A 25,902-nucleotide genomic window follows, 5' to 3' on the forward strand; every position below is an offset into this window, starting at 1 on the left:
ATTCATATGTATTTGTTTAAGTATATATTTTCATTTTACTGGGAAAACAACTAGGAGTAGAATTCCTGGGCGTCATGGCACATATATATTTCACTTTTTAAGAAACGGCTTTCCAAAGTGTAAAACTTTGCATTCCTTCAAAACTTGGCATTCCTTCAGCAAAGTGTAACAGCTCCATTTGATTCAAACTGTTCTCAACATTTCACATTGTAAATTTTTTTTTGAGAGAGAGAGTGCGAGCGTGCAACTGTGCCCATGAGTGAGAGAAGGACAAAGGGGGATGGAGAGAATCTTAAGCAGGATTCATGCCCAGTACAGAGTCCAAAGTGGGGCTCGATCTCATCACCCTGATCACAATGTGAGCTAAAATAAAGAACTTAACCAACTGAGCTACCCAGATGCCCCTCACACTGTCATTTTTTTTTAAACTTTAGCCATTCTGAAAATTGATTTCAGATAAACTGAGAAGCAAAGTAGTGAAGTAACTTGCCAAACATCACTCAGCAAGTAAATGCCAGTTTTAGGGCTCACACCCATGTCTCATTCCACAGCCCGTATTTATTTTAAACATACCACTAGAAATTACTAATAGGACAAGAAAATGATTTTCTATAAAAACATCTGCTTGTGGCACCACCAATATTTCACTAAAGAAGAATTAGTGGTTAGTTCCAGAACTGCACTGACATTGTATCTGTATCTATATATATCCTATATCTCTATATATCTTATATCTATATCATATCTATGTTTAGACACACAAACATATGCTCTGCTTCAGTTAATAGCTTACTTCATTCATTTAGGCAAGGTATTTTCAGCCCATGCTTTTACTGAATTTTAAAGTCCTAAGCTTTATAAGAAATCTACTAAATACTGTTAAGGAAAGATAGCTGGAAACTCCAACTAAAACTTCCAACTGAGATTTAGATAAGGCAGCTTATTGAAAAGAATAAGGCCAGAATGTTGCTTACACTGTTTATTTTTTATTTTTTTAGATAAGCTATATAGTTTACAGTTTCACATTTTAGGTATTAACATATTGGTGATTTTATGTCATTAAGTTACCTAAGTCAAAGAGTTGTCTTGACATACTATACATCTAAGATGATGTTTGTGGCCATTACTTGTGAGGGTGCCAGATATAACAAATAAAACACCAAACAAAAAGAGCAGAAATTTCAGTCAGGTCGATTCATTTATAATTGAGCAAGAGGCCAGGATTAGATCTGAAGAATGAAAAAGAACACAGGAAGTTATCTATGGAGCAAGAGAACAAACCCACAATAGGGCAGTATCTTCTGAAATTAAGTATAAAAGGCTTGGCTGTATCTATCAGGAAGTCCAATATTCGGTCCATTGTTCAGGAAGTTAAAACGTAAAGACCATTCCCCAAGTGTACTCAAAGATCAGGAAAATATCCCCCCATCCATCAATGGAACATGCTGTAAGACCACAAAGTGGCATGTTCAAATGTGTAAGTTTTAGAAAAAGATCTAGAATCGAATCCCATCTCTACCAGATTTTAGCTGTGTTATTTTTAATCAAGTATTTAACCTGTCTGAGCCTGTTTTGTAATCCTCAAAATAGGGATGAAAATAGTGCCTATACCCCCTACGGTCTTTGTGACTATTAAATGAATGTACATGGAACACCACAGTGAAACCTGTATTAAACTTCTGAATGTGTTAAAAACCAAAAATTTCACTGCTCTTTGAATGTTCTAGTCCAAATTACAGTATGAATTTTAGGCATAAATTAAAGACTCCTTTTCGATAATACAAAAACTTAACATTTCATTACTGAATTATTGAAAAGCAGCTTAACTTCTATGAAATATGTAAAAAAGTCTAAACAGACATTAAACTTTTCCCACTGATAAAAAATGATTTCATAATTTAAACACTTGATGGACTACCTGGCTAGCTCAGTTGGAAGAGCATATAACTCTTGATCTTGGGGTCATGAGTTTGAGCTTCACATCTGGTGTAGAGAGTACTTAAATAAATACTTTTTTGAAATTTTTAAAATAGATACATAAATATTTGAGACACTGCATCACCTGTTTAACTTGTTACTATTCAACTTGGCATATATTTATTTTTCATTACAGTTAGTGCTGGCTAATTCACATTGGAATATACATGAAAATTATAATGGTTAAGAGGAAAGGAAGTGTGGAATGAGTCTATTTATAACTCATGCATAATCCTGACAAGGAATTATACCAAAAAACATTAAGGTTCTAAAACAGAAGTCTATCCCATGCCTACACAGCTTCTGAGGTTCTTGTTTTTAAAGGCCCCCATGTATACAAATCAGCATGATCAAAGGGGGTAAAAACATATTTAATAAATATACCAGAAGATTCTAAGAGAAAGCAAGATTCTCCCCACTTCTAGCTTTCCAGGTCAAAAAAAAAAAAAAAAAAAAAGGAAAATACTATAAATGTACCTATTGTATGACAGAATGAGATTCTGCTCTCTCACAAATACATGTAAAGGAAAACCCTTCACAGTTTCCCAAAACTTCAACTTTTGATATTTAAATTGTAGATTCAGATGTGGAATTATTTAGTTACAGCTCATATAAATATCACTTAAGATGAGTTCAGTACACTCTACACAATACAGACATAAGAAACAGTGACTACACTTATATTGATGAGTAGATTGTCCAGATTCATGTCTGTCTTTCAAAAGGGTTAAAGCTAAAATTAGAAAGTTCTATCCTGAGTCCCTTAAGCTATAAAGGCAACTGGTCTCCCATACAGGAGTCCAATATTCGTCATGTCATCCCTATATCAGCTTGTGCAGGGCTAAAGGCTAATATAAAGAGTTATGTGCTCTGTACAAAGGATTTGATTTCTCTCCTGGTGTCCTATTCCCATGTGTAATCTCATACTACAACCCAAATCACCTGAACATCAATAAAATGAATGATAGCTTAGCGTTTCCTGGGGGAATTCAGAATGTTGGTAAAATTACAAGTCCAGAAACAACTTTGTTTCATGAAGACATTAAAGATTATTGTAAATGGGGTGTGCCTGGGTGGCTCAGTGGGTTAAGCTTCTGTCTTTGGCTCAGGTCATGATCTCAGGGTCCTGGGATCAAGCCCCGCATCGGGCTCTCTGCTCATCAGGGAGCCTGCTTTTCCCTCTCTCTGTCTGCCTCTCTGCCTACTTATAATCTCTTTCTCTCTGTCAAATAAATAAATAAAATCTTTCTTTTTAAAAAGAAAAGATTATTGTAAATGATATTAAAACATTCTGAGAGAGGCAAGTTAATGTATTCGTCAATATGACTCTCTATCTCGATTAACAGTTGTCTTATGTAGTTGGCTGCTCCTGTACTGGGGGCATAAATATTTGAGATTTTGAGAATATTTGAGAATGATGTAGTATCCTTCTTTATCTCTGACTACAGTCTTTAGTTTAAAATCTAATTTATTGGGGCGTCTGGGTGGTTCATTGGGTTAAAGCCTCTGCCTTCGGCTCAGGTCATGATCCCAGGGTCCTGGGATTGAGCCCCGCATTGGGCTCTCTGCTTAGCATGGAGCCTGCTTCCTCCTCTCTCTGCCTGCCTCTCTGCCTACTTGTGATCTCTATTTGTCAAATAAATAAATAAAATCTTTAAAAAAATGAAATAAAATTTAATTTATTTGTTATGAGGATCGCTACCGCAGCTTTCTTCTGAGATCCATTGGCATGAAAGATGCTTCTCCATCCCTTCACTTTCAGTCTGGGTGTATCCTTAGGTTCCAAACAGGTCTCTTGTAGACAACATATGGACAGGTTGGTATTAACACATTCTAATAGCAGGAAATATCTCATTTTATTTTTAACTTAAAATCAATTAAATTAACATATACTGTATTATTAGTTTCAGAGGTAGAATTTAGTGATTCATCAGTTGTATACACCACCCAGTGCTCATTACTTGAAGTACCCTCCTTAATGCCTATCACCCAGTTCCCTCATCCCCCCACCCATCTCCCCTCTAGCAACTCTCAACTCTCATTTTAACACCAATGTTTCCAATGAAATGTTTTTGAATGCAATTAAAACCAAACTTAGATTATATATACTTATGAGAAAGAAAGAGTCCCAACGTGGTTAAGACCAATTTACTACTCAAAGCAAACAGTATCATACATTCAGCCCATGAATCAATAATCCCCAAATAGTAGCCAAGAAAAAGTATTTTCATCATTTTTAAAGGATATTTGTTCAACTAAATCAACTTCATAAATACTTCCACTATCAAGCTATACATCTATTAAAAAATAAAATGTTAAAAACAAATATAACATGGACTTGTATATGCTATGACTATCTTGGTTTTATTTCAATAAAAACATATATATATATATATATACACTCAGTGTTGTTGATATGAAAATAAATATGATAGACTTTGAGCACTTGAATGTCCATGGAAGATTAGGACATCATGGTAGATTAGTTCATAACCTATCTCTGCCCAATTTTAATTATCTATTAGATGTAGTACTACCATTTCCACCTATCTGGGCATATGACATTCACTAACCACATAGTTCACCTGATTTATAGAAAAGTAGACTATGTTAATTTTCCAGCTCTGCCTCTCCATGGTTTTGACTTCAATGTTGAGCTAGATTATAATTCCTTAGAAAACACCAAAAAAAGACTTCCATCCTTCTCTCTATACCCTGTTATTCCTTAAAAAGGGTTTTATCTGGCTGCATTTGTTCTCCCTATCAGTTCTCACTAGGAAGTTTCTGTTATTTCATGGTACTCACACATTTTCGAAGAGGTCCTCACAAAAGAGGAAATGTGCATCTTTCTTGTTGCATACATTACATAAAAACAAACTTCCTACATATTTAGAACAAATCATAAATGTCTGAGTTACAAATAAAAATCTCCTGAAGGAAAATAAGAGTTCTCCCTCAAAAGATAAAAATTCCTTATTCATTAAAATCAATTTCTTAAGATCCCAGGAATCTATTGGAGATAGTCAAAATGGCTTAAATCCAAATCCATTAAATTGACCAACAGGCTATAGAACAAAGAATATTTTCTTCCCCATCTCACTTTGAAAGTTATTGTTAGAAACACATAAGAGACCGTCTTATTCCACAGTAATGATGAAAAAAAATTTGTGAAAAATGTGAATGAAAATGAAAACTGAGTCTTCAAAGAGAAGGCGAAAGAACAGTGTAAAATATTCAAGCAAAAGCTAGTCATATTTCAAATTCTCTTCATATATTTGAAATTATCAAGATAATTACATTAGGACAAATATAAAAGTCACCTTTTTAGTAATATCACCAGTCAACTTATAATAACTTATAATAAAATGTTAACATCTACAAGAAAAATGTAGTGGCTTACTTTCCTAAGCTAAGTAATCAAGTTAAAATTTTATCATGCACTCCATAGTGCACGTCCATAGGACATCTAGTTAGTTTAGTGGAATTTTGTTAAAATGAATTTACTCCAAGAAATCACATTCCTAATCTGTAAACCCTGAAAATTAAACAGAGTTGACATCAAATTTAATTGTTGTAAGTAAAGAGGTCCTTTGAATGCAAGAAAGAAAACAGGAGACACTAGCACATACCACCCGTACATTTCCTTTTTTCCCAAGCATGTTATACTTTCTGAGTACGGTGAGCTGCAGAGAGGTTAAATGAATTTTCTTTCACTGTACCAGGGATAAGGAGAGTTGAAGGGTAATTGCTATTTGATGACTGAACAACAGAAATGTAACAGTCGTTCTCATCTATTAGCTGCAGTCCCATAAACATAGAATTAAAAGCTTACTGTAGAGTGTAACTGCTGCATTTAAAAAAAAATCCAAAGAAATTTTGCTCACAAACTTTGTTTTTTGCACAGGATAACTGCAACCAAACTAAAAAGAATCCTTTCTTTGGATCATCACTGTGCATGTCAAAAAGATCTTAGCAAGTTCAAATGTTCTGTTGTCTCAAAATGTAATCTGTAATGGTAACCACTCTGGTCTTTTAGTATTTTTATATAATTTAAAATTACTTTCCCCTTAACTGAGAAAGACAATGAAAATTATGTGTGTATCTGTGTGCATGCCATGGTTAAAGATCTTAATATATCCAACATTTTTTTCAAAACATACTCACTAAACAATGAATAGTCAGAATCATTTTTTTAAAAAATCTTGAAGATTTTTATTTATTTGAGAGAGAGAGTGCACAAAGCGGGAGAGGGAAAAGCAGGCTACCTGTCAAGCAGAGAGCCTGATGCTGGTCTCCACTCCAAGACCCTAGGATAATGAACCAAGCCAAAAGCAACTACTTAACCAACTGAGCAACCCAGACACCCCGAATAGTCAAAATCTTAAATAACATTATATTAAACAATTTGGGAATTGTTAAGGCTTATCTAAAATATTAAGCCAAACATACTCATTATTTGTTCTCTTCTACAGTGATACAAACCACCTAAATAGAGCTGCCCTATGACCCAGCATGTGCACTACTAGGTATTTACACCAAAGATAAAGACATAGTAAAAAGAAGGGGTACATGCACCCCAATATTTATAGCAGCAATGTCCACAATAGCCTAACTGTGGAAGAACCTGAGATGCCCTTCAACAGATGAATGGCTAAAGAAGACGGAGTACATATATACAATGGAATATTTTCAACCATCGGAAAGGATGAATACCCACCATTCGTACAGACATGGATGGAATGGACAGGATTATGCTAAATCAAATAAGTTCACTCATATGTGGAGCTAAGGAATAGTATGGAGGATCAGTGGGAAAGGGAGGGAAAACTGAAGGGGATGGGGAATTGGAGAGGGAGACAAACCATGAGAGACTCCTGGAAGCAAACTGAGGGTTTCGGGGGGGGGGGTTAAGGGATGGGGTAGCCGGGTGATGGGTATTAAAGAGGGCATATATGATGAACACTGGGTGTTATACACAAACAATGAATCATGGAACACTACATCAAAAAGTAATGACGTACTATATGGTGGCTAATTGAACATAATAAAATATATAAATCAATTAACAACAAAATAAAAGTAATAAACATGTACATGGCACATAGACAAAACCTATTTTACAGAACTATAATACAGTATAAAGTATAAAGTTCTCAAGAAAGAGAGAATAGTATAAAGTTCCCAAGAAAGAGATAATAGCTTTCTACATATTTGACCTGGCCCTCATTCATTTTCAGACAAATCTAGAAATATTGCTACTCCTAAAATATATACATTTACACATGATAAGTCTTTCAGAACATATAAATTCTTTTCAAAGAAAACGTAATTGCTGAAGTAACTTTGGCTTTATTCAACATTGCCCACAGTTCCTTTTCACAATTGGCAAAGTTAAAAACCATAACAAACATTAGCAATTTAAATTAACAACACTGTTTTGTCTTCATTTTACAAACATACCTCCATGGAAGAACAGGGAATGATAGGAGTAGTTTTACTGGTCATGAAATCAGCGTAAATCACCTCCTGTCAGCTCCTTTATTTTACAAATGAATAAACTAAAGAATTTTAGTTATGCATCTTGAGTCATACCTTGATAATGGCAAAACTATGACTGGAATCCAGCATTTCTTTTTTTTTTTCTTTTTAAGATTTTCATTTATTTGAGAGAAAGCGAGTGAGCACAAGTGGGGGGTGGGGGGAAGGCGTACAGGGAAAAGGAGAATCAGACTCCCAGACACCACATTGAGAAGTGAGCCTGATGTGGGGATTGATCCCAGGACCTGGAGATTATAACCTGGCAGATGCAGATGCTTAACTGACTGAGCCACCCAGGTGCCCCTGGAATCCAGCATTTACCAATCCTTACATACCTCCCATTCACCTATATTATCAACAACTCATATAAAAACTATCAACTAGCACTGTGAGTATTCTTTTGGTTATTTTGCATATTGGATAAAAGCTCAAATTATAAAAATGTCATCATTGTGTACATTCAGAAGTGAAATCAATACCAGTAAGGTTTTTAAAAATATATTTATTATGAATTCCATCATCAATGCAAGGGAAACTTTAGATAAAACATTAGATATGTCCAAGAAAATACTTTCTTTCTGCTTCCCATATACCAATAAATAAAACAGTTACTTCTTTAGCATTGATACAGAGCAGTATCATATTGTAACTCATTACTGTGTTTCCTAGACATACAGAACTGTAAACACCCACTTCAAAATATAAAGAAATTATTAACTGACACTTGGCATGATACAAAATACAAATATTAGAAAGCACCTGGAGGGCGCCTGGGTGGCTCAGTGGGTTAAGCGTCTGCCTTCGGCTCAGGTCATGAGCTCAGGGTCCTGGGATCGGGTCCTAGGTCAGGTTCTCTGCTCAGCAGGGAACCTGCTTCCCTCTCTCTCTCTCTGCCTGCCTCTCTGCCTACTTGTGATCTCTCTCTGTCAAATAAATAAGTAAAATCCTTGAAAAAAAAAAAAAGAAAGAAAGAAAGAAGAAAGCAAGCAAGCAAGGAAGCACCTGGAAAAAAAAAAATGGTGCCATTCAACTTTAATTTGGGAATTAACAGTCCTTAGTTACCTTCATGTACTTCCTTATACATCATGAATGAATTGGTTGGCCACTTTAAGATAGCAATCTGATGGGAGTTCAGGACATACCACCCCAAAATATGGTACCCTAGGGAGTGAGTCTTTAAGATATTAAATATCTTTGATGAATCTTTAAAAGACTAAAAAGTTTAACTGAAGGAATCAGAAAAATCTTACTCTCTCACCTACCCTTCTTTCCTGAAAGCAGGACATAGCTCTACCTTGTGAAAGGTACCCCTCCTGTACGAAGAGGAAGGAAGACATTCTTATCACCAGAGAGAAGGAATTTAGGGCCTAGAAGGCTGTATGAAAAACCTTGCTAAACGCTTAGCATCCCAGTTACTTCTTCATTGCATACTACCCCTACCCCAAAACTCTTTGTCTTCTCAATTCTTTACAAATTTGCTATTTCTTTGTCTGAAAGATACAAAAGATTCCTTCTCTGGTCATTGACTTGGGTCTTCACTCTCTTGTAAAGTTAACAATGTATATGCAAAAATTTAACAAAAATTTTATGTTTTTTTCTCAAGTTAATGATTGGGCAATCATTTAATTTTCAGAGCCAATCAGGGAACCTGAGAGGTCCAGTAAAACTCTTACCTCCTCTACACTTCCCACTAACTTTCTTAACAATTCTATCCTTTCTTTTCTGCTTCCCTTACTCACTTTGGCTTCCTGAATTTTAAATAAACCCAGTGAACTCTCTTTGCTGGACAAATCAGTCTATCAACTCACATCTCCAAATGGAATGAGGTCTATACTAGAGTATTGACAATGGAAATGTAAAAACTACACAACAAAAAGGAACATTCATGCACTGTTGGTGAAACTGCAAACTGGTACAGCTACTGTGGGAAACAGTAAGGATGTTGGTCAAAAAATTAAAAATACAACTATCCTATGATCCAGCCATTGCACTACTAAGTATTTACCTAAAGAAAACAAAATTATTAATTAAAAGGGATACATGCACCCTGATGTTTATAGCAACATTGTCTGTAATAGCCGAATTCTGAAAACAGCCCAACAGAAGATCTGGTACAGAGAAAACATTAAGATGACAAAGAAGTACAGAGACTCTAGGTATGCCTCATATCTTGAATACCCTAGATAAATAACAAATCATGTGGAACACCTATGAAATCGATCAGAGGACTGAGAGGAAAACTGCATAATTAGAAGTAGAAAAATGGCCACATCATAGAAGGTGGGAGCTGCAGAAAGTGGGGAGTAAAAAACTGCAGATACTGCAAAGGGGAGGGAGCCTTGGTCACAGAGAGAGGAGTGAGAGAAAAAGAGAGAGAAAGAGTGAAAGTGTGCTCAGGGAATTACACAGGAAAAACTCTTCCCCAAAACAACTGAAAAGGAGAGGCACTGGCTACAGCAAGTTTTTAGGAATAGCAGAGTGAAAAGTCTTAAGTTTAGGAAGTCCACACCATCCACAGGGTTGTACCTGGCAGGCTTGGAGGTGCTCAGGAAGGGAAGAAGGACAGAGACCTGGGAGTGGGCAGCATGGTATAAGGATCTGCTGGGTTGCACAGGAAGAAACATTTTTCCTGCTTAGAGAGCATTTGGGAGAGGCAGAATGGTCTCTTGGGAAGGTGGGGAAGAACTGGTGGCACCAACATGCTGCCATTCCCTAGCATAGGAACAGAGATTTGAGCTGAGGGCAGCCAATCTTGGTGCTTTCTGCTGTACTTTACCATACATTCCAAACCACTGCATAGTCATGCAAGTGATTTCTGGGACCAAACACCATTGGCCATAGCAAAATAAGACCCTCCCTGAGAGGATGAGTGTGGGTCCTCACCATGTAGATCTCTAAAATTTAGAGTACTGAAACCCAGCCATCTTGGACACAGGAAGAATGTAAGCAGGGATCTGGTAGAAGCCAGGGACACAAGAGGGGTGATTGCTAGCTCTTCTGTGAGGGCTTTCTGAGGAGTGGTGGGCAAGAAATTTCCACTCTGGTGATGAGAGAGCACAGCAATGCCATTTCTTACCCCCACCCCAACCGGTATCAGCACTAACTCATTTCAGTGAGTAAATCAGCACCAGGGAGGCCAGAACTGCATACAAGCCCCACCCACTTGTGCCCTGCAGGTACGACTCCCAGGAGAAAGTCTACCTTAGAATCAGTACAACAAACCCCACCACTAAAGACTAGTACAAACCCCACCAATGTACCAAGCCTACTGATAGATGAATACTGCAATGCATCAGCTCTAAGGGAAATAAGGCCTAGTTTCCTTTTTTTCTTTCTTTTATTAAGATATAGCTTTTTAAAAATTTTTTATTAATTTATTTGACAGAGAAGGACACTGCGAGAGAGGGAACATAAGCAGGGGGAGTGGGAGAGGGAGAGGCAGGCTTCCCGCCAAGAAGAGCCCGACGCAGGGCTCGATCCCAGGACTCTGGGATCATGACCTGAGCCAAAGGCAGGCACCCAATGACTGCGCCACCCAGGTGCCCCAAGATCTAGCTTCTTTTAACAAGCAGACCAAAATAAAATTAGAATCTAGCTTCTTTTTCCCCTTCTTGCCCCCCAGGACCTCTCATTAATCTCAGGACCAGAAATGTAACGGGATACCCTTACAATCCCACACAAAAAAACAATGACCCAGAAAAAAAAAAATTACAAGACCAAGGAATTCACTGGAAAGAACAGGAAAAAGTCACAGCCAGGGATTTTATCAATACAGATACAAGTAAGATGTCTGAACCAGATTTTAAAACAATAAAGATACTAATGGGGTTTGAGAGAAGCATAGAGACATTACATAACCCCTTACTGCAGATTAGAAAAACTAATAACTAGTCAGGCTGAAATAAAACATGCCATAACCAAGATGCAAAACTGACTGCATGCAATTACAATGAGGACATACGAAGCAAGAATAAATCAATGATACAGAATACAAAATTATGGAAAATAATGAAGCCAAGAAAAAGAGGGAAAGAAAGGCACTGAATCACAAATGTAGACTTAGGGAACTCAGTGACTCCTTAACGTATAGTAACATTCCTAACACAGGAGTCCAAGAAGAAGAGAAAAAGGAGTAGAATGTTCCTTTCATAAATTAAAGTTAAAAAGTTCCCTATTCCTCGGAAGGAAAGAGATACTGAAATCCAGAGAACTCACATTAAATTCTACAAGAGCCGAGAGATATTGAAATCCAGAGACGTCTCATTAAATTCAACAAGAGCCAGCCATCACCAAGATATAATCAAATTCACAAAATAAACAGACAAGGAAAAAATCTGGAAAGCAGCAAGGAGAAAAAATTCCTTAATCTACAAGGAAGGACTCTTCAGGTTTGCAGTAGATCTGTCCACAGAAAAGTGGCAGGCCTGAAGAAAGTGTCATGATATATTCAACATGATGAAGTAAAAAAATATGCAGCCAAAAATACTTTATCCAGCAAGACTGTCACATGGAATGCAAGGAGAGATCATTTCTAGAAAAACAAACACTAAAGGGGTTCATGATGACGAAACCAACACTACAAGAAGGGAACTCTTTGGGGAAAAAAGACCAAGAGCAACAAATACTAGAAAGGAACAGAAAGTATCACCAGAAAAACCAACTTTACAGGTAACACAATGGCACTAAATTTGTATATATCAATAATCACTCTGAATGCAAATGGATCATACACTCCAATCAAAAGACAAACAGGATAAAAATGGATAAAAAAACAAGACCCATCAGTATGCTGCCTGTAAGAGATTCATTCTAGACCTAAAGATACCGGCAGACTGAAAGTGAGGTAATGGAAAAACATTTATAATGGTAATGGATTCCAAAAGAATGTTGGAGAAGCCATACTTCTATCAAACAAAGTAGATTTTAAACCAAAGACACTAACAAGAGATAAAGATGGGCATTATATAATAAACAAGGGGTCTAGCCATCAAGAAGATGTAACAATTCTGGGACGCCTGGGTGGCTCAGTGGGTTAAGCCGCTGCCTTCGGCTCAGGTCATGATCTCAGGGTCCTGGGATCGAGTCCCGCATCAGGCTCTCTGCTCAGCGGGGAGCCTGCTTCTCTCTCTCTCTCTGCCTGCCTTTCCATCTACTTGTGATTTCTCTCTGTCAAATAAATGAATAAAATCTTTAAAAAAAAAAAAAAAAAAGAAGATGTAAATATTTATGCCCCCAACATGGGAGCACCTAAATATGTAAATCAAATAATAACAAACATAATGTAACTCAATGATATTAACACAATAATAATTAGGGGACTTTATCACCCCATTTACAGTGACGGACAGGTCATCTAAGCAGAATAACAAGGAAACGATGGCTTTGAATGACATACTAGGCCAGATGGACTTAAAGAGATATATTCACAACATTTCACATGAAAACAGCAGAATATACATTCTTTGAGTGCACATGGAACATTCCCCAGAACAGATCACATACTGGGTCACAAATCAGCCTTCAACAAGTACAGAAAAACTGAGATCACAACACACATATTTTCAGACAACCCTAGGAAACCTGGAAGTAAACCAGAAGAAAAAATTCAACAAGACCACAAATACGTGGACATTAAAGAACATCCTACTAAAGTACAAATGCGTTAACAGAAAATTTAAAAAGGAATAAAAAATACATGGAAGCAAATGCAAATGAATACATGACAGCCTAAAGCCTTTGGGATGCAGCAAAAGTGGTCCCAAGAGGGAAGTAAATTATAATATATGCCTACCTCAGGAAGCAAGAAAGCTCTTCAATATGTAACCTAAACATAAACCTAAAGGATCAAGAAAATGAACAACAAATGAAGACTTAAGCCAGCAGAAGAAGGGAAATAATAAAGATTACAGCTCACATGCAAAGCAGCTCACATGCAAAGCAGGACTGGAGAGGAAGGGGAGTACTGGCCAAGTCATTTACCTTCTAAACAAATCGATGGTAATAAGAGCAAATCACTCAATAAATACTGAACTGAGCATTTCAATTCATAAATTGCTCTCTTTAGCACTTTCAAACTAATCTATTACTATATTTAGCAAGAGATAACAGGACTATAAGTTAAATCCAAACACAAAAAATAAACCTAATGTAAAAACAATAGAATTTTTCTTTCATCTCTTAACTGGTTGCCTGACTGAATCTGTATTCTCCTAATATATGGATATGTCAAAAAAAGAAACTCCCACATATCAAATAATAATTTTCAGGTTTTTTCCGTCATTTCCTCTCCTAAATTCATTCATCCAGGGCTATTTTCACTCGCTTGCTTGTAAATCCTACAAAAAGTCTAGTCAATTTATCCATCGCCATCTCCATCTGAGCTTCCAACAGTTAGAAAAACAGAAAAGTTCGAAGCATTTGGAAAAGCGGTAAGGTTCTAAAAGTATGCCAGTTGAGATATTTTGTTGAAAAAAATCTACTTCCTAAAAGTCAACAGTTTAAAATTCACAGAAGGAGGCAAGGATCTTTGGAAAATGAAAAATCTTTTCGTCACTTCAATCAGCAGATTTAAAATGCTCTTCATCCACAGTGGGGTAGATGTAGCCCTCAATGGTCAGATTCTCAAGAGATTGCTTGATGGACCTGCCGCTCAGGCTGTAAATCTGGGTCTGGAGCTCATGTACACTTTTGCTTTCCCCTTGAGGACATTCATGGATCAAATGCAGAACATCCTTGTGGATGAAGTCAAGGTGGTAGTACTCGCCATACTTCTGTACCTCATTTATTTTTGATGGCGCACTGGGTCCAGAGGCCACTTGGTGGGCTTTATCCAGCATCATATGTGCACTGACTGTTTCCAGAATATGTGTGGTGAACTCATTCATGTCCTCCAGGACTCGGATATTCAAGACGTCGAGGCCCTTTACTTCTTTAAAACATCTGAGGATACCGATCACTTTGACATATACTTACACTAGAAGAAGCGACATGCCCTGGTTTGCTTTATTTCTTCTGAGCCACTGGCAGACCTCAATAGGCTTGGTGTTCGTATCATCAATTCTGTAAAGAATGTAGTTTGAAGCTCTCTGGCCTTCTGATTATCCCCACAATAGAGACCTGGGAAACTTCAATTCCCCTTATCTTGAAAACACTGTCAACCAGGGTGGAGGTGGAGCAGCTGGTTTACACGACAAGGTATGATACCCTGAATTCGGAACCTGGATCTTCGGGTTTTAGTAGCAGGAGCTTCAACACCCTGAGATGGCTGGTCATTGCTTCCAAAAGTTTCACTCACAGCAGAGATGCTGCCATAGCTCACAAAACCGTTCTTACTCATCTTAAGAAGAGCTCAGAGAGATTAGGAGGTAGGTTTTCGCTGTAGTCAGCGAGTTCCTCAGGAGGGCTCTGACTGCTTCAGACAGCTACCACCAGAGGTTCGATGTGTGGTGACGCAAGCAGCCTCGAGCGACCTATGGAGCCAATCAGCTACCAAAATGCTGCTCTCTCCAGCTAATGAGGACCTACCAGCTTCTCATCAGGACCCATAATTCTTTGGAGTTGTACGGTAGTTGCTGGCCTATATTTTAAAGGCCCCACGTATTATTTCAAGCCTTTTTTGCCATCTGTATAAAATGCATTTTTATTAGGTACCCCTCCCCTTCATTCCTAACTGCCACAACTTCTTCTATAGTCACTTCTTAAATATTCATTTATTCACCCACATAATTTTCAGAGCACTAAGTGCACTATGGTAAAGAGTCATAGGTTTATATGGCAGAGTTAGCAGGAGTGTGGGGCAGGGCACAAAAATGGTTATGGTTCTCAAAGAACTCACATTCATTAAATCATTTGTTCAATCATTAAAACCAGAAGCATTCTAGATGGCCATCATATTCAAAAGTAAATCACATCTTACCCCTGCCTTTTTAAGGTTTTTTTTAATTATAGAATTGTAATTTTCCAGTTATTCTGACAAATACACTATCAGTAAAAAGAAATAGTTGGTATATTCCAATTCCTACATCAATTCAAATGAGCTCTAAATTATTTTCAAGACTCTACCAATAGGTCGGAGAAATACAAAATGTGGTTTCCATTAGATATTAGGAAAAACATGAATAAAATCAAAATACCATTTCTGTACACTTTTTATGCAGTAATTTGTGAATTACTGTAGCAATTTATATGAATATCTCCCAGAATATTTTCATATTACATTGAAAAGCCATTTTTCCTCATAAAACATTTTATTGGGGTTATAATTAACTTAAAGGTTTCTTTATGATTAATAAAGAATATCATGAGTGAAATAAGTCAAGCAGAGAGAGTCAATTATCATATAGTTTCACTTATTTGTGGAGCATAACAAATAGCATGGAGGACATGGGGAGTGAGAGAGGAGAAGGGAGTTGGGGGAAATTGGAAGGGGAGGTGAATCATGAGAGACTATGGACTCTGAAAAACAATCTGAGGGGTTTGAAGTGGCAGGGGGGTGGGAGGTTGGGGTACCAGGTGGTGGGTATTATAGAGGGCACGGATTGCATGGAGCACTGGGTGTGGTGAAAAAATAATGAATACTGTTATGCTGAAAATAAATTTAATTAAAAAAAAAAAGAATATCATTGTTGGAATCCACCACTGGCAAAGAACTTCATTAAAAATCCTTTGATGTTAGAAAATAACCTAAACTTGTAGAGCTTTGAGTTTATTAATACTTTCTTTCATTTCTTTTACTGGTTAAAATAATTTAATTTTGGTATGCCAAATTACAAAAATATGTGAATAGTATATCTAAAACTTATAGAAAAAGAACTGTATTTATTTCTCAGTCAGAAATGAATAATACCAGAGCCAATATACTTAATTTGTTTTACAAATAAATATAATACTTGTTACCTTTGCACACAAACTGCCAAGTAAATGTGGATATTTAACTTCTGGATCCATGTTTTATATAATAAAAGAGGAATTAAACATCTAAGTAATATATGTATTCCTAAAATTGCACAGTATTAAGATATCAGGATAACTATATTTTATCAAATGTTTACAACCTAATAATCAGACATTGCTGTTTTATTAGCTGACATTAGACTCTTCAGAAAACCTTGAGGTTAAAATGATGTAACTGATTGTACATCAACAACTACATTCAGTACAAATTGCATTAATTATACCAAAATGTTAAGAACCACCTCACCTACCTGACAGGATTGCTGGTTAAAGAAACCCTCAGAGATTCAAGGCAGTTAAGAAGTTTCTCATCTGAAATACCAGATCGTAATTCATGAACATATTCTTGTGAAGACAAGGTACATTCATGTTTGCTGTTTTTCAGCCCTCCCTATAAAAAAAAAAAAATCACATTTTAAAAAAACAACAGGTTTTGAAATAACTTTTAAAATAAAATAATGCATAGACTATGCAAGTATTTTATTATAGAAAAATATGTGCAGAGTGCTATGCACTTAAAAAAATTCTTGGTCATAGAAATGACGAGGTAAAAATCAAGTTATATACATATCTCAACACTCCCCTCATCCTCATTTATAAAGAAATTACACTGCTAGTACTCATAGTCTGAAAAGACTATGGACTTGAGATTAAGTGTCACTGACAGGGATGCTTAAATTTACAATCCAGGCACTAGCATTAACCCACAGAATGAACATTTACAAATCGTCTTATTAAATTTCCTAGTTAATATGCTTCTGTTCTATACCATAAAATACAGTGAAGAAAATTTAATATAAAACATTACAGATAACCAAAACCACTGAAATGTATCAGAGAATTAGCCTACCTCAAAAAACAAGTGAAAACAGTTATTAAAATGTAAAATAGTACAGTCTCCATTTAGCATGTTAATCATATTAGTCTAAAGTATTCACTAATTCCCAACTATTCCTTCCTATGTTACTCCCATGTTGTATATTAATTTTAAAAAGTCATTAAATGCATTTATCTGATAATGACTAGTTTTTAGCTTAATTTCCAATATACATGGGGTTATTCTAGAACTCATTATCTCATCACAGCTCCTTAGCTTCATCACCTTGCCATAGTAACTATATAAGTAGTTTGGGGAAAAGACTGAAAGGAAAACATCATCAACACATTCATTGCACTAATAACTCAGTTTCACATTCTAGATATACAGAATCATATACATAATCATTCTAGATATATATTACAAATGTATTCCCCTGAATTAAAATTCTAGTTTGAGTCAAATATTTCAAGTCTGTACAAATCACACTTAAGTTTCTTTAAGTACCTAAGCTAGAATAAGGGAAGTGGTTTGGTTTGGTTTGGTTTTTTCCTTAATTTGGTAGAAGTTATATCATTTGAGGATATAGAATTTTTAAAAAATGTGTTAACAATGAGAAATGGATTCCACAGGGTTGCAGGGTGTTTAGCTTTTATCAAGAGTGCCTCCTCGGGGCACCTAGGTGGCTCAGTGGGTTAAGCCTCTGCCTTCAGCTCAGGTCATGATCCCAGGGTCCTGGGATAGAGCCCCACATCCGGCTCTCTGCTCTGTAGGGAACCTGCTTCCTCCTCTCTCTCTCTCTCTCTCTCTCTCTCTCTCTGCCTGCTTCTCTGCCTACTTGTGATCTCTGTCTGTCAAATAAATAAATAAAATCTTAAAAAAAAAAAAGGAATGCTCCAGCCAAAGGCAGAGGCCTTAACCCACTTAGCCACCCAGGTGCCCCAGAGATACTACTCCTAATATTGCTATTTATTTATTTTTATTTTAATTCCAATTAGAAAACATATAGTGTCGTATTACTTTCAGATGTACAACAGGGTAATTCACCACAACACAATACCTGGGGCTCAACACAGTGCATTCTTTAATCCCTACCAGCTATGTAATTCATCCATCCCGCCACCCTCCCATCTAGCAACCATCCTTTCTTCTCCATAATTAAAAGTCCATTTCTTGGGGCACCTGGGTGGCTAAGCCTCTGCCTTCGACTCAGGTTATGATCCCAGGGTCCTGGGATCGAGCCCTGCATAGGGGTCTCTGCTTAGTGGGGAGCCTGCTTCCCTTCCTCTCTCTGCCTGCCTCTCTGCCTACTTGTGATCACTGTCTGCCAAATAAATAAATAAAATCTTTTTTTAAAAAATTCATTTCTTGATTTGTATCTTGTCTCTCTCATTTTTCCTCTATTACTTGTGTGTTTTGTTTCTTAAATTCCACAAGTGAAATCATATGGTATTTGTCCTTCTCTGATGAACTTTTTTCACTTATCATAATACAATTCCAACAGCCACTGTTTATGCACCACATCCAGTGCTCCATGCAATATGTACCCTCCTTAATACCCATCACCAGGCTAACCTATGACACAGCCCCCTCTAAAACCCTCACTTTGTTTCTCAGAGTCCATAGTCTTTCATGGTCCATCTCCCCCTCCGATTTCCCCCACTTCATTTTCCATTCCTTCTCCTAATGTCCTCCATGCTATTCCTTATGTTCCACAAGTAAGTGAAACCATATGATAATTGACTTTCTCTGCTTGATTAATTTCACTCAGCAGAATCTCCTCCAGGTGCAAAAGCTGGGTATTTATCCTTTCTGATGGCTGAGTAATATTCCATTGCGTATATGCACCACATCTTCTATATCCATTCACCTGCTGAAGGGCATTTTGGCTCTTTCCACAGTTTGGCTATTATGGACATTGCTGCTATGAACATTCATGTACATGTGGCCCTTCCTTTCACTACATCTGTATGTTTGGGGTAAATACCCACTAGTGCAATTGCCGGGTCATAGGCTAGCTCTATTTTTTTTTTTTAAAGATTTTTTATTTATTGGGGCACCTGGGTATCTCAGTGGGTTAAAGCCTCTGCCTTCGGCTCAGGTCATGGTGTCAGGGTCCTGGGATCGATCCCTGCATCGGGCTCTCTGCTCAGGGGGAGCCTGCTTCCTCCTCTCTCTCTGCCTGCCTCTCTGCCTAATTGTGATCTCTGTCTGTCAAATAAATAAAATCTTAAAAAGAAAAAGGATTATTTATTTATTTGAGAGAGAGGGATCACAAGTAGGCAGAGAGGCAGGCAGAGAGAACAGGGAAAGCAGGATCCCCGCTGAGCAAAGAGCCCGACACAGGGCTCGATCCCAGGACCCTGAGACCATGATCCAAGCCGAAGGCAGAAGCTTAACCCACTGAGCCACCCAGCTCCTCTATTTTTAATTTTTTGAGGCAACTACACAATGTTTTCCAAAGTGGCTATACCAACTTGCATTCCTACCAACAGCGTAAGTTCCCCTTTCTCCACAGCCTCTCCAACATTTGCTGTTTCTAGCCTTGTCAATTTTTGCCAGTCTAACTGGTGTAAGAATGCAACTCAATATGGTTTTGTTGAGTAGTTTTTCACTATATATACCATATCTTTTACCATTCCAGTTGATGGATACTAAGGCTACTTTCATAATTTGGCTATTATATATAATGTTCTTATAAACAGGGGTTCATGTGTACATTTGAAGTGGTTATTTTTTAATTCTTTGGGTAAATATCTAATAATGTAGTTACTGAATCATACAGTAGTCCTATTTTTAAATTTTGGATGATATTCCATGCTGTTTTCCAAAGCCCCTACACCAGTTTGCATTCCTACTAACAGTGTAAGACAGTTCCGCTTTCTCCACATCCTGCCAATTCCTGTTGTTTCTTTGGATGTTGATTGTAGCCATCCACAGAAGCATGAAATGATATCTCATTGCAGTTTTGATTTGCATTTCCCTAATGATCAATGATGTTGAGCATCTTTTCATAGATCTGCTGGCCATCTGTATGTCTTCTTTGTAAAAATGTCTATTCACATCTTCTAAGATTTTTTAAACTGGATTATTTGTTTTTTGGGTGTTTATAAGTTCTTTATGGTTTTAGATACTAACCCTTTATCAGATATGCCATTTGTAGATTCCTTCTCACATTCAAAAGGTTGCATTTTATTTTTTATTATTTCCTTTGCTATGCATTAGTTTTTTATTTTGATCTAGTCCCAAAAGTTTATTTTTGCTTTTCTTTCCCTTGCCACAGGAGATCTAGAAAGAAGTTGCTACAGCCGATGTCAAAGAGTTTACTGCTCGTCTTCTCTAGAATTTTGATGGTTTCAGGTCTCACAATTAGGGCTTTAATCCATTTTGAATTTGTATTTGTGTATGGTGTAAGAAAGTGGTCCAGTTTCACTTAATTGTGGAACATAAGGAATAGCATGTAGGACATTTAGAGAAGGAAAGGAAAAATAAACGGGGGGGAAGGGAAGGGAGACAATCCATGAGAGACTAAGGACTCTGAGAAACAAACTGAGGGTTTTAGAGGGGAAGGGGTGGATTAAGAGGTTAGCCCAGTTATGGGTATTAAGGTGGGCAAGTATTGCACAGAGCACTACATCAAAAACTAATGATATACTTTGGTCACTAACATAGTAAAAAAAAAAAAAAAAAGTGGTCCAGTTTTATTCTTCTGCAACTTGCTGTCCAGTTTCCTAAACACCATTTCTTAAAGACACTGTCTTATTCCAATTGAACAGTCTTTCCTGCTTGCTCCAATATTAACTGACCATATAGTTGTGGGTTCATTTCTAGGTTTTCTGTTCTGTTTCATCATTGTGCCTATTTTTATGACAATATAATATTATTCTTATCACTACAATTTTGGAATATGACTTAACGTGCAGAACTGTGATACCTCCAACTTTGCTTTTCTTTCTCAAGAAAGAAACTTTGAAGCATGCTTTAACCATGCAGGGTCTTTTTGGTTCCATGCGAATTTCAGAATTCTTTGTTCAAGCACTATGAAAAATGCTATTGGTATTTTGATGGGGATTACAGTAAATATGTACGTTCTTTGGTGTAATACTTTATTGTAACACTTTAATATTTTAATACTACTTGTTCTCCCTGTGGACTGTCCTTCCATTTCTTTGTGTAACTGACAATTTCTTTGTTTTTTTTATTTTGTTTTGTTTTGGGTTTTGGTTTTGGGTTTTGTTTTGTTTTGTTTTACACAGAGTGAGCAGCAGGGGAGGGATAGGAGGAGGGAGAGAATCATAAGCAGGCTCCATGCCCAGCACAGAGCCTGCTGCAGGGCTCAATCTCACGACCCTAAGATCATGACCTAATCTGAACTCAAGAGTATGACACATAATCAACTAAGCCACTCAGGTAGCCCTCATCTTTTACTTTTATCAGTGTTTCATACTTTTCAGAATACGAATCATTTAACATTTGGCTAAGTTTATTACTAGGTATCTTACTGTCTTTGGTGCAATTGTAAGAGAGATGAAATCCTTATTTTCTTCTTCTGCTGATCCATTATGGGAATATGATAATGCCACAGATTTCTGTATGTTAATTTTGTATCCAATGATTTAACTGAATTGGTGTATCAGATCCAGCAGTTGTTTGGTGATATCTTTACATTTTTGTATAGATAGTATCATGTCATCTATAAATAGTGAAGTTTTACTTCTTCTTTGATGATTCAAGTGCGTTTATTTCTTTTTCTTTTCTGATTGCTGAGGCTAGGAGTTCCAGTACTATGTTAAGTAGCAGTGGTGAGATGGACATCCCTGTCTTGTTCCTGACCACAGAAGAAAAGCACTCAGTTTTTTCCCACTGAGAATTATATTAACTGTGGGTTTTTCATATATAGCCCTTATTGTGTTGAGGTATGTGCCCTCTAAACCTACCTTGTTGAGGGTTTTTATCATAAATGAATGTTGTACTTTGTCAAATCCTTTTTCTGCATCACTCAAGCGATCATACTGCCCTTATCCTTTCTTTTATTAATGTGGAATATCATGCTGATTGATTTGCAAAGATTGAACCAGTAACAAAAGAATAAATTTCAGTTGATCATGGTAAATGATTTTGTAATTTACTGTTGAATTTAGTTTGTGAGAATTTCACTGAAAATCTTTTCATCTGTGTTCATCAGGATATTGGCCTGTAGTTCTCCTTTTTATTGAAGTCTCCACCAGCTGTTAGTATTAGGGTAAGGCTGGCCACATAGAATGAATTTGGAAGCTTTCCTTCCAACTATTCTTTAAATGTTGGGTATAATTTGGCTGTGAAGCCATCTGGCCCTGGACTTTTATTTTTTGGAAAATATCTGACTACTGATTCAATTTCTTTGCTGGTTATTGGTCTGTTCAAGTGTTCTATTTCTTTCTGCTTCAGTTTCAGAAGTTTGTATGTTTCTAGAATTAATCCATTTCTCCCATGTTGTCCAATTTGGTGGTATGGAATTTTTCATAATTTCCCCTTATAATCGTTGGTATTTCTGTGGTATTGGTTGCTATTTCTCCTCTCTCTTTTGTGATTTTATTTATTGGGGTCATTTCCTTTTGATAAGCTTGAGGAGGGGTTTATCAATTTAATTATTTTTTTTCAAAGAACAACTCCTTCTTTCATTGACCTGTTCTATTGTTATTGGTTTTGTTTTTTAGTTTATATATCATTTACTTCTGTTCTAATCTTTAATGTAAAATATTTAATATAAGAAATACATGGAAATACATGAAAATGAACACACAATGGTCCAAAACTTTTGGGATACAGCAAAAGCAGTCCTAAGATGGAAGTATATAGCAATACAAGCCTACCTCAAGTAGTAAGAAAAATCTCAAACAACCTCACCTTAAACCTACAGTAGCTAGAGAAAGAACAACAAATGAAGCTGAAAGCCAGCAGAGGGAAAGAAATAATAAAGATTACTCCCTTCATCTCTTTGGTTTGGTTTAGTCCTAGGAATTTTATTATTTCACGTGCAATCATAAATAGCATTATTTGTTAATTTCTCTTTCTGCTGCTTCATCAGTGTATAAAATATTTACTGAGAGTTTTACTTCTTCCTTACTGATGTGGATACATTTTAATTTTGTTGTCTGACTGCTGTGACTTAGGACTTAAAATACTGTGTATTTGGGTGCTCCATGTTGGGTCATAAATATTTGTAATAGTTATTTCTTCTTGTTGAATTGTCCCCTTTGTTACTACATATTGTCTATGTTTCTTCTTACACTCTTTATTTTAAAGTCTACTTTGTCTGATATAAGTATTGCCTGGCTTTCTTTAATATCCATTTGCATGATAGGTGTTTGTCCATCTCTCACTTTCAATCTGCAGGTACCTTTAGGTCTAAAAGGGGTCTCTTACAGGCAGCATATAAATGGGTCTTATCTTTTTAATCCATTCTATCACCCTATGTCATTTGATTAGCATATTTAGTTAAGTCACATTCAAAGTAATTCCTGATATTTACTTATTGCCATTTTATTACTTGTTTTGGGGTTATTTCTGAAAGATTCTGTCTGATCGCTCTTTCTTTCATGTTTTGTTGATTTTCTTTGTTGATAGATTTCAATTTCCTCTTTGTTCTTTTTATATTTGTTAGTGGTTTTTGATATACAGTTACTCTTAGGTTTGTATAAAACCTCTGTATGTACCCATCTATACTAAGTTGATAGTCATTTAAGTTTGAACCCTTTTTTTTCTCTTATTCTCCCCATGTTCTAGGTGTATGTTATTATATTTTTACATCTTTTTTTTTGTTAGTTCCTTGACTGATTTTTTAAAATAATATTCATTTTTTTCTGCTTTTTGTGTTTCATACCCCTATACTGTCACCTTTGGTATCTCCATTCCATTCAAAGTGTCCCTTTTAATATTTCTTGCAGACATGGTTGAGTGGTCATTAACTCCTTTAGTTTTTGTTTCTCTGGGAAACTCTATCTCTCCTTCTATTCTCAAAGCTAGCCTTGCTGGACCAAGTACTCTTATCTGCAGATTTTTCCCATTCAGCACTTTTAATATATCATGCCACTTCCTTTGGACTTCTAATGTTGAAAAAGCTCCTGCTAGTCTTCTGAGTTTTCCCTTGGAAATTACTAACTTCTTTCATCTTGCTGCTTTTAAGAGTTGTGATCATGATATTTTACCAATTTAATTATAATATTTCTTAGTGTGAGTCTACTTTTGTAGATTTTGTTGGGGGTTCTTTGTAGCTCCTAGATCTGGTTATCAGTTTCATTCCCCAGAATAGCAAAGTTGTCAGCTATTATTTCCTTTCAAATAATTTTTCTTCCCCCTTTTATCTCTCTTCTTATGGACTCCTATAATACAAATGTTACCACACTTGATGGAGTCAGAGTCCCCTAAGTTTATTCTCATTTTGAATAACTCATTTCTCTTTTTTCAGCAAGATCACTTTCAGTTACTCTGTCTTCCAGGTCACGAATTCCTTCCTCTCCTTCTTTCATCCTACCGTTCATTACATCAAGCATGTTTCTCATTTCATTTATTGTGCCCTTTACCTCTACTATGTAACTTCTTATCTCTGTGTTAAAGGTGTCACTTACGTCTTCCACTCCTTTCTCAAGTCCAGTATCCTTATGATCTTTACTGTAAATTCTCTATCAGGCATCTTACTTTTATCTGTTTCACTTAGCTTTCGGGACATGGCCTTGTCCTATTTTTCGTTTAGGATGAATTTCTCTATCTCCATTTTTTCCGCTTCTCTGTGACTGTTTCCATGTGTTAAGAAAGTTAGTTGTGTCTTCTGGTCTTGAAAGTAGTGACTTTAGAAAGAGAAGGTCCTTGAGTGAGATGTAGTGCAGTGTCCCCTGTTCACCAGAACCTGGCACTTCAGGAAAGTGTCCTGTGAATCTTGCTTATGCCCTGCCCTTATGTCTGAGTCACTTTTTCTTTTGGTGCAGTGATCTGCACTGACTACCTGTTGTGGGCTCTGCTTGTTCCCTGTGGTGTTAGTGGGACTAATGAAGGCCAGCTCTGTGGGGGCGTACCTGTCAGGGAACTAGAGAGAGGGATAGCAGTAACAGCAAACTTTGTGTTGAATCACTGTCCTATACTGGATCTCTCAATACACTGTGGTAGATGGGAACTGCATGCCGGAGCTACCAGGGATGCAGAGCAGGGTACAGCTGGGTCTGGCATGTGAAGGTGCCTGGGGGTGCACAAAGAGGCACCATCTGGCACTTAGGCCCAGCATGGCAGCTCTGTGCAGCATACACAAGAGCAGCTGTGCCCCTGGCAGACGGGCATTGAGCACAACAGTAGGTGGGTATGCAAAGCTTAGTGCAGGGCACTATGCCTGCAGGTCACAGGTAGCTTGGCGCCATACATTACAGCTCCTTCATGCAGCACAAACATGGCTGGGGGCATATAGTTATGTGTAGCACATTATAGCGCATGGCTGGGCACCATGGGGATGTGTACAGCACACTCTGTGGCAAATGTGCACTAGTGCCTGGTCAATGACTGGGGAACATGGGCCTGTTTAACAAAATTTGCTAGCAGGCTTAGAATGGGCTATTTCTTCAGGAGAACTTCTGGGCTTCATACACTGCTAG

The 25,902-nt window shown here is 37.0% G+C and overlaps 2 protein-coding genes across 5 annotated transcripts in view; both read right to left on the minus strand.

Moving 5' to 3' along the window:
* The window catches only part of DIAPH2 (diaphanous related formin 2), a 980,408-nt gene that overhangs the window by 751,778 nt on the left and 202,728 nt on the right, over nt 1-25,902 (minus strand). For all 4 annotated transcript variants that reach the window (XM_044235543.1, XM_044235542.1, XM_044235544.1 and 1 more), the window contains one exon: nt 16,719-16,858. In XM_044235543.1, coding sequence (XP_044091478.1) covers nt 16,719-16,858 — 140 coding nt within the window. The remainder of the gene's footprint in view (nt 1-16,718; nt 16,859-25,902) is intronic.
* RPA4 (replication protein A4) lies at nt 14,049-14,851 on the minus strand. Its single transcript, XM_044235548.1, is given in 3 exon segments — nt 14,049-14,607; nt 14,609-14,685; nt 14,687-14,851. Coding segments are annotated over 3 exon segments (780 nt in total). The 3' UTR covers nt 14,049-14,069.

The sequence above is a fragment of the Neovison vison genome, chromosome X (genome assembly GCF_020171115.1).
Source record: "Neovison vison isolate M4711 chromosome X, ASM_NN_V1, whole genome shotgun sequence".
Taxonomy (NCBI): domain Eukaryota; kingdom Metazoa; phylum Chordata; class Mammalia; order Carnivora; family Mustelidae; genus Neogale; species Neogale vison.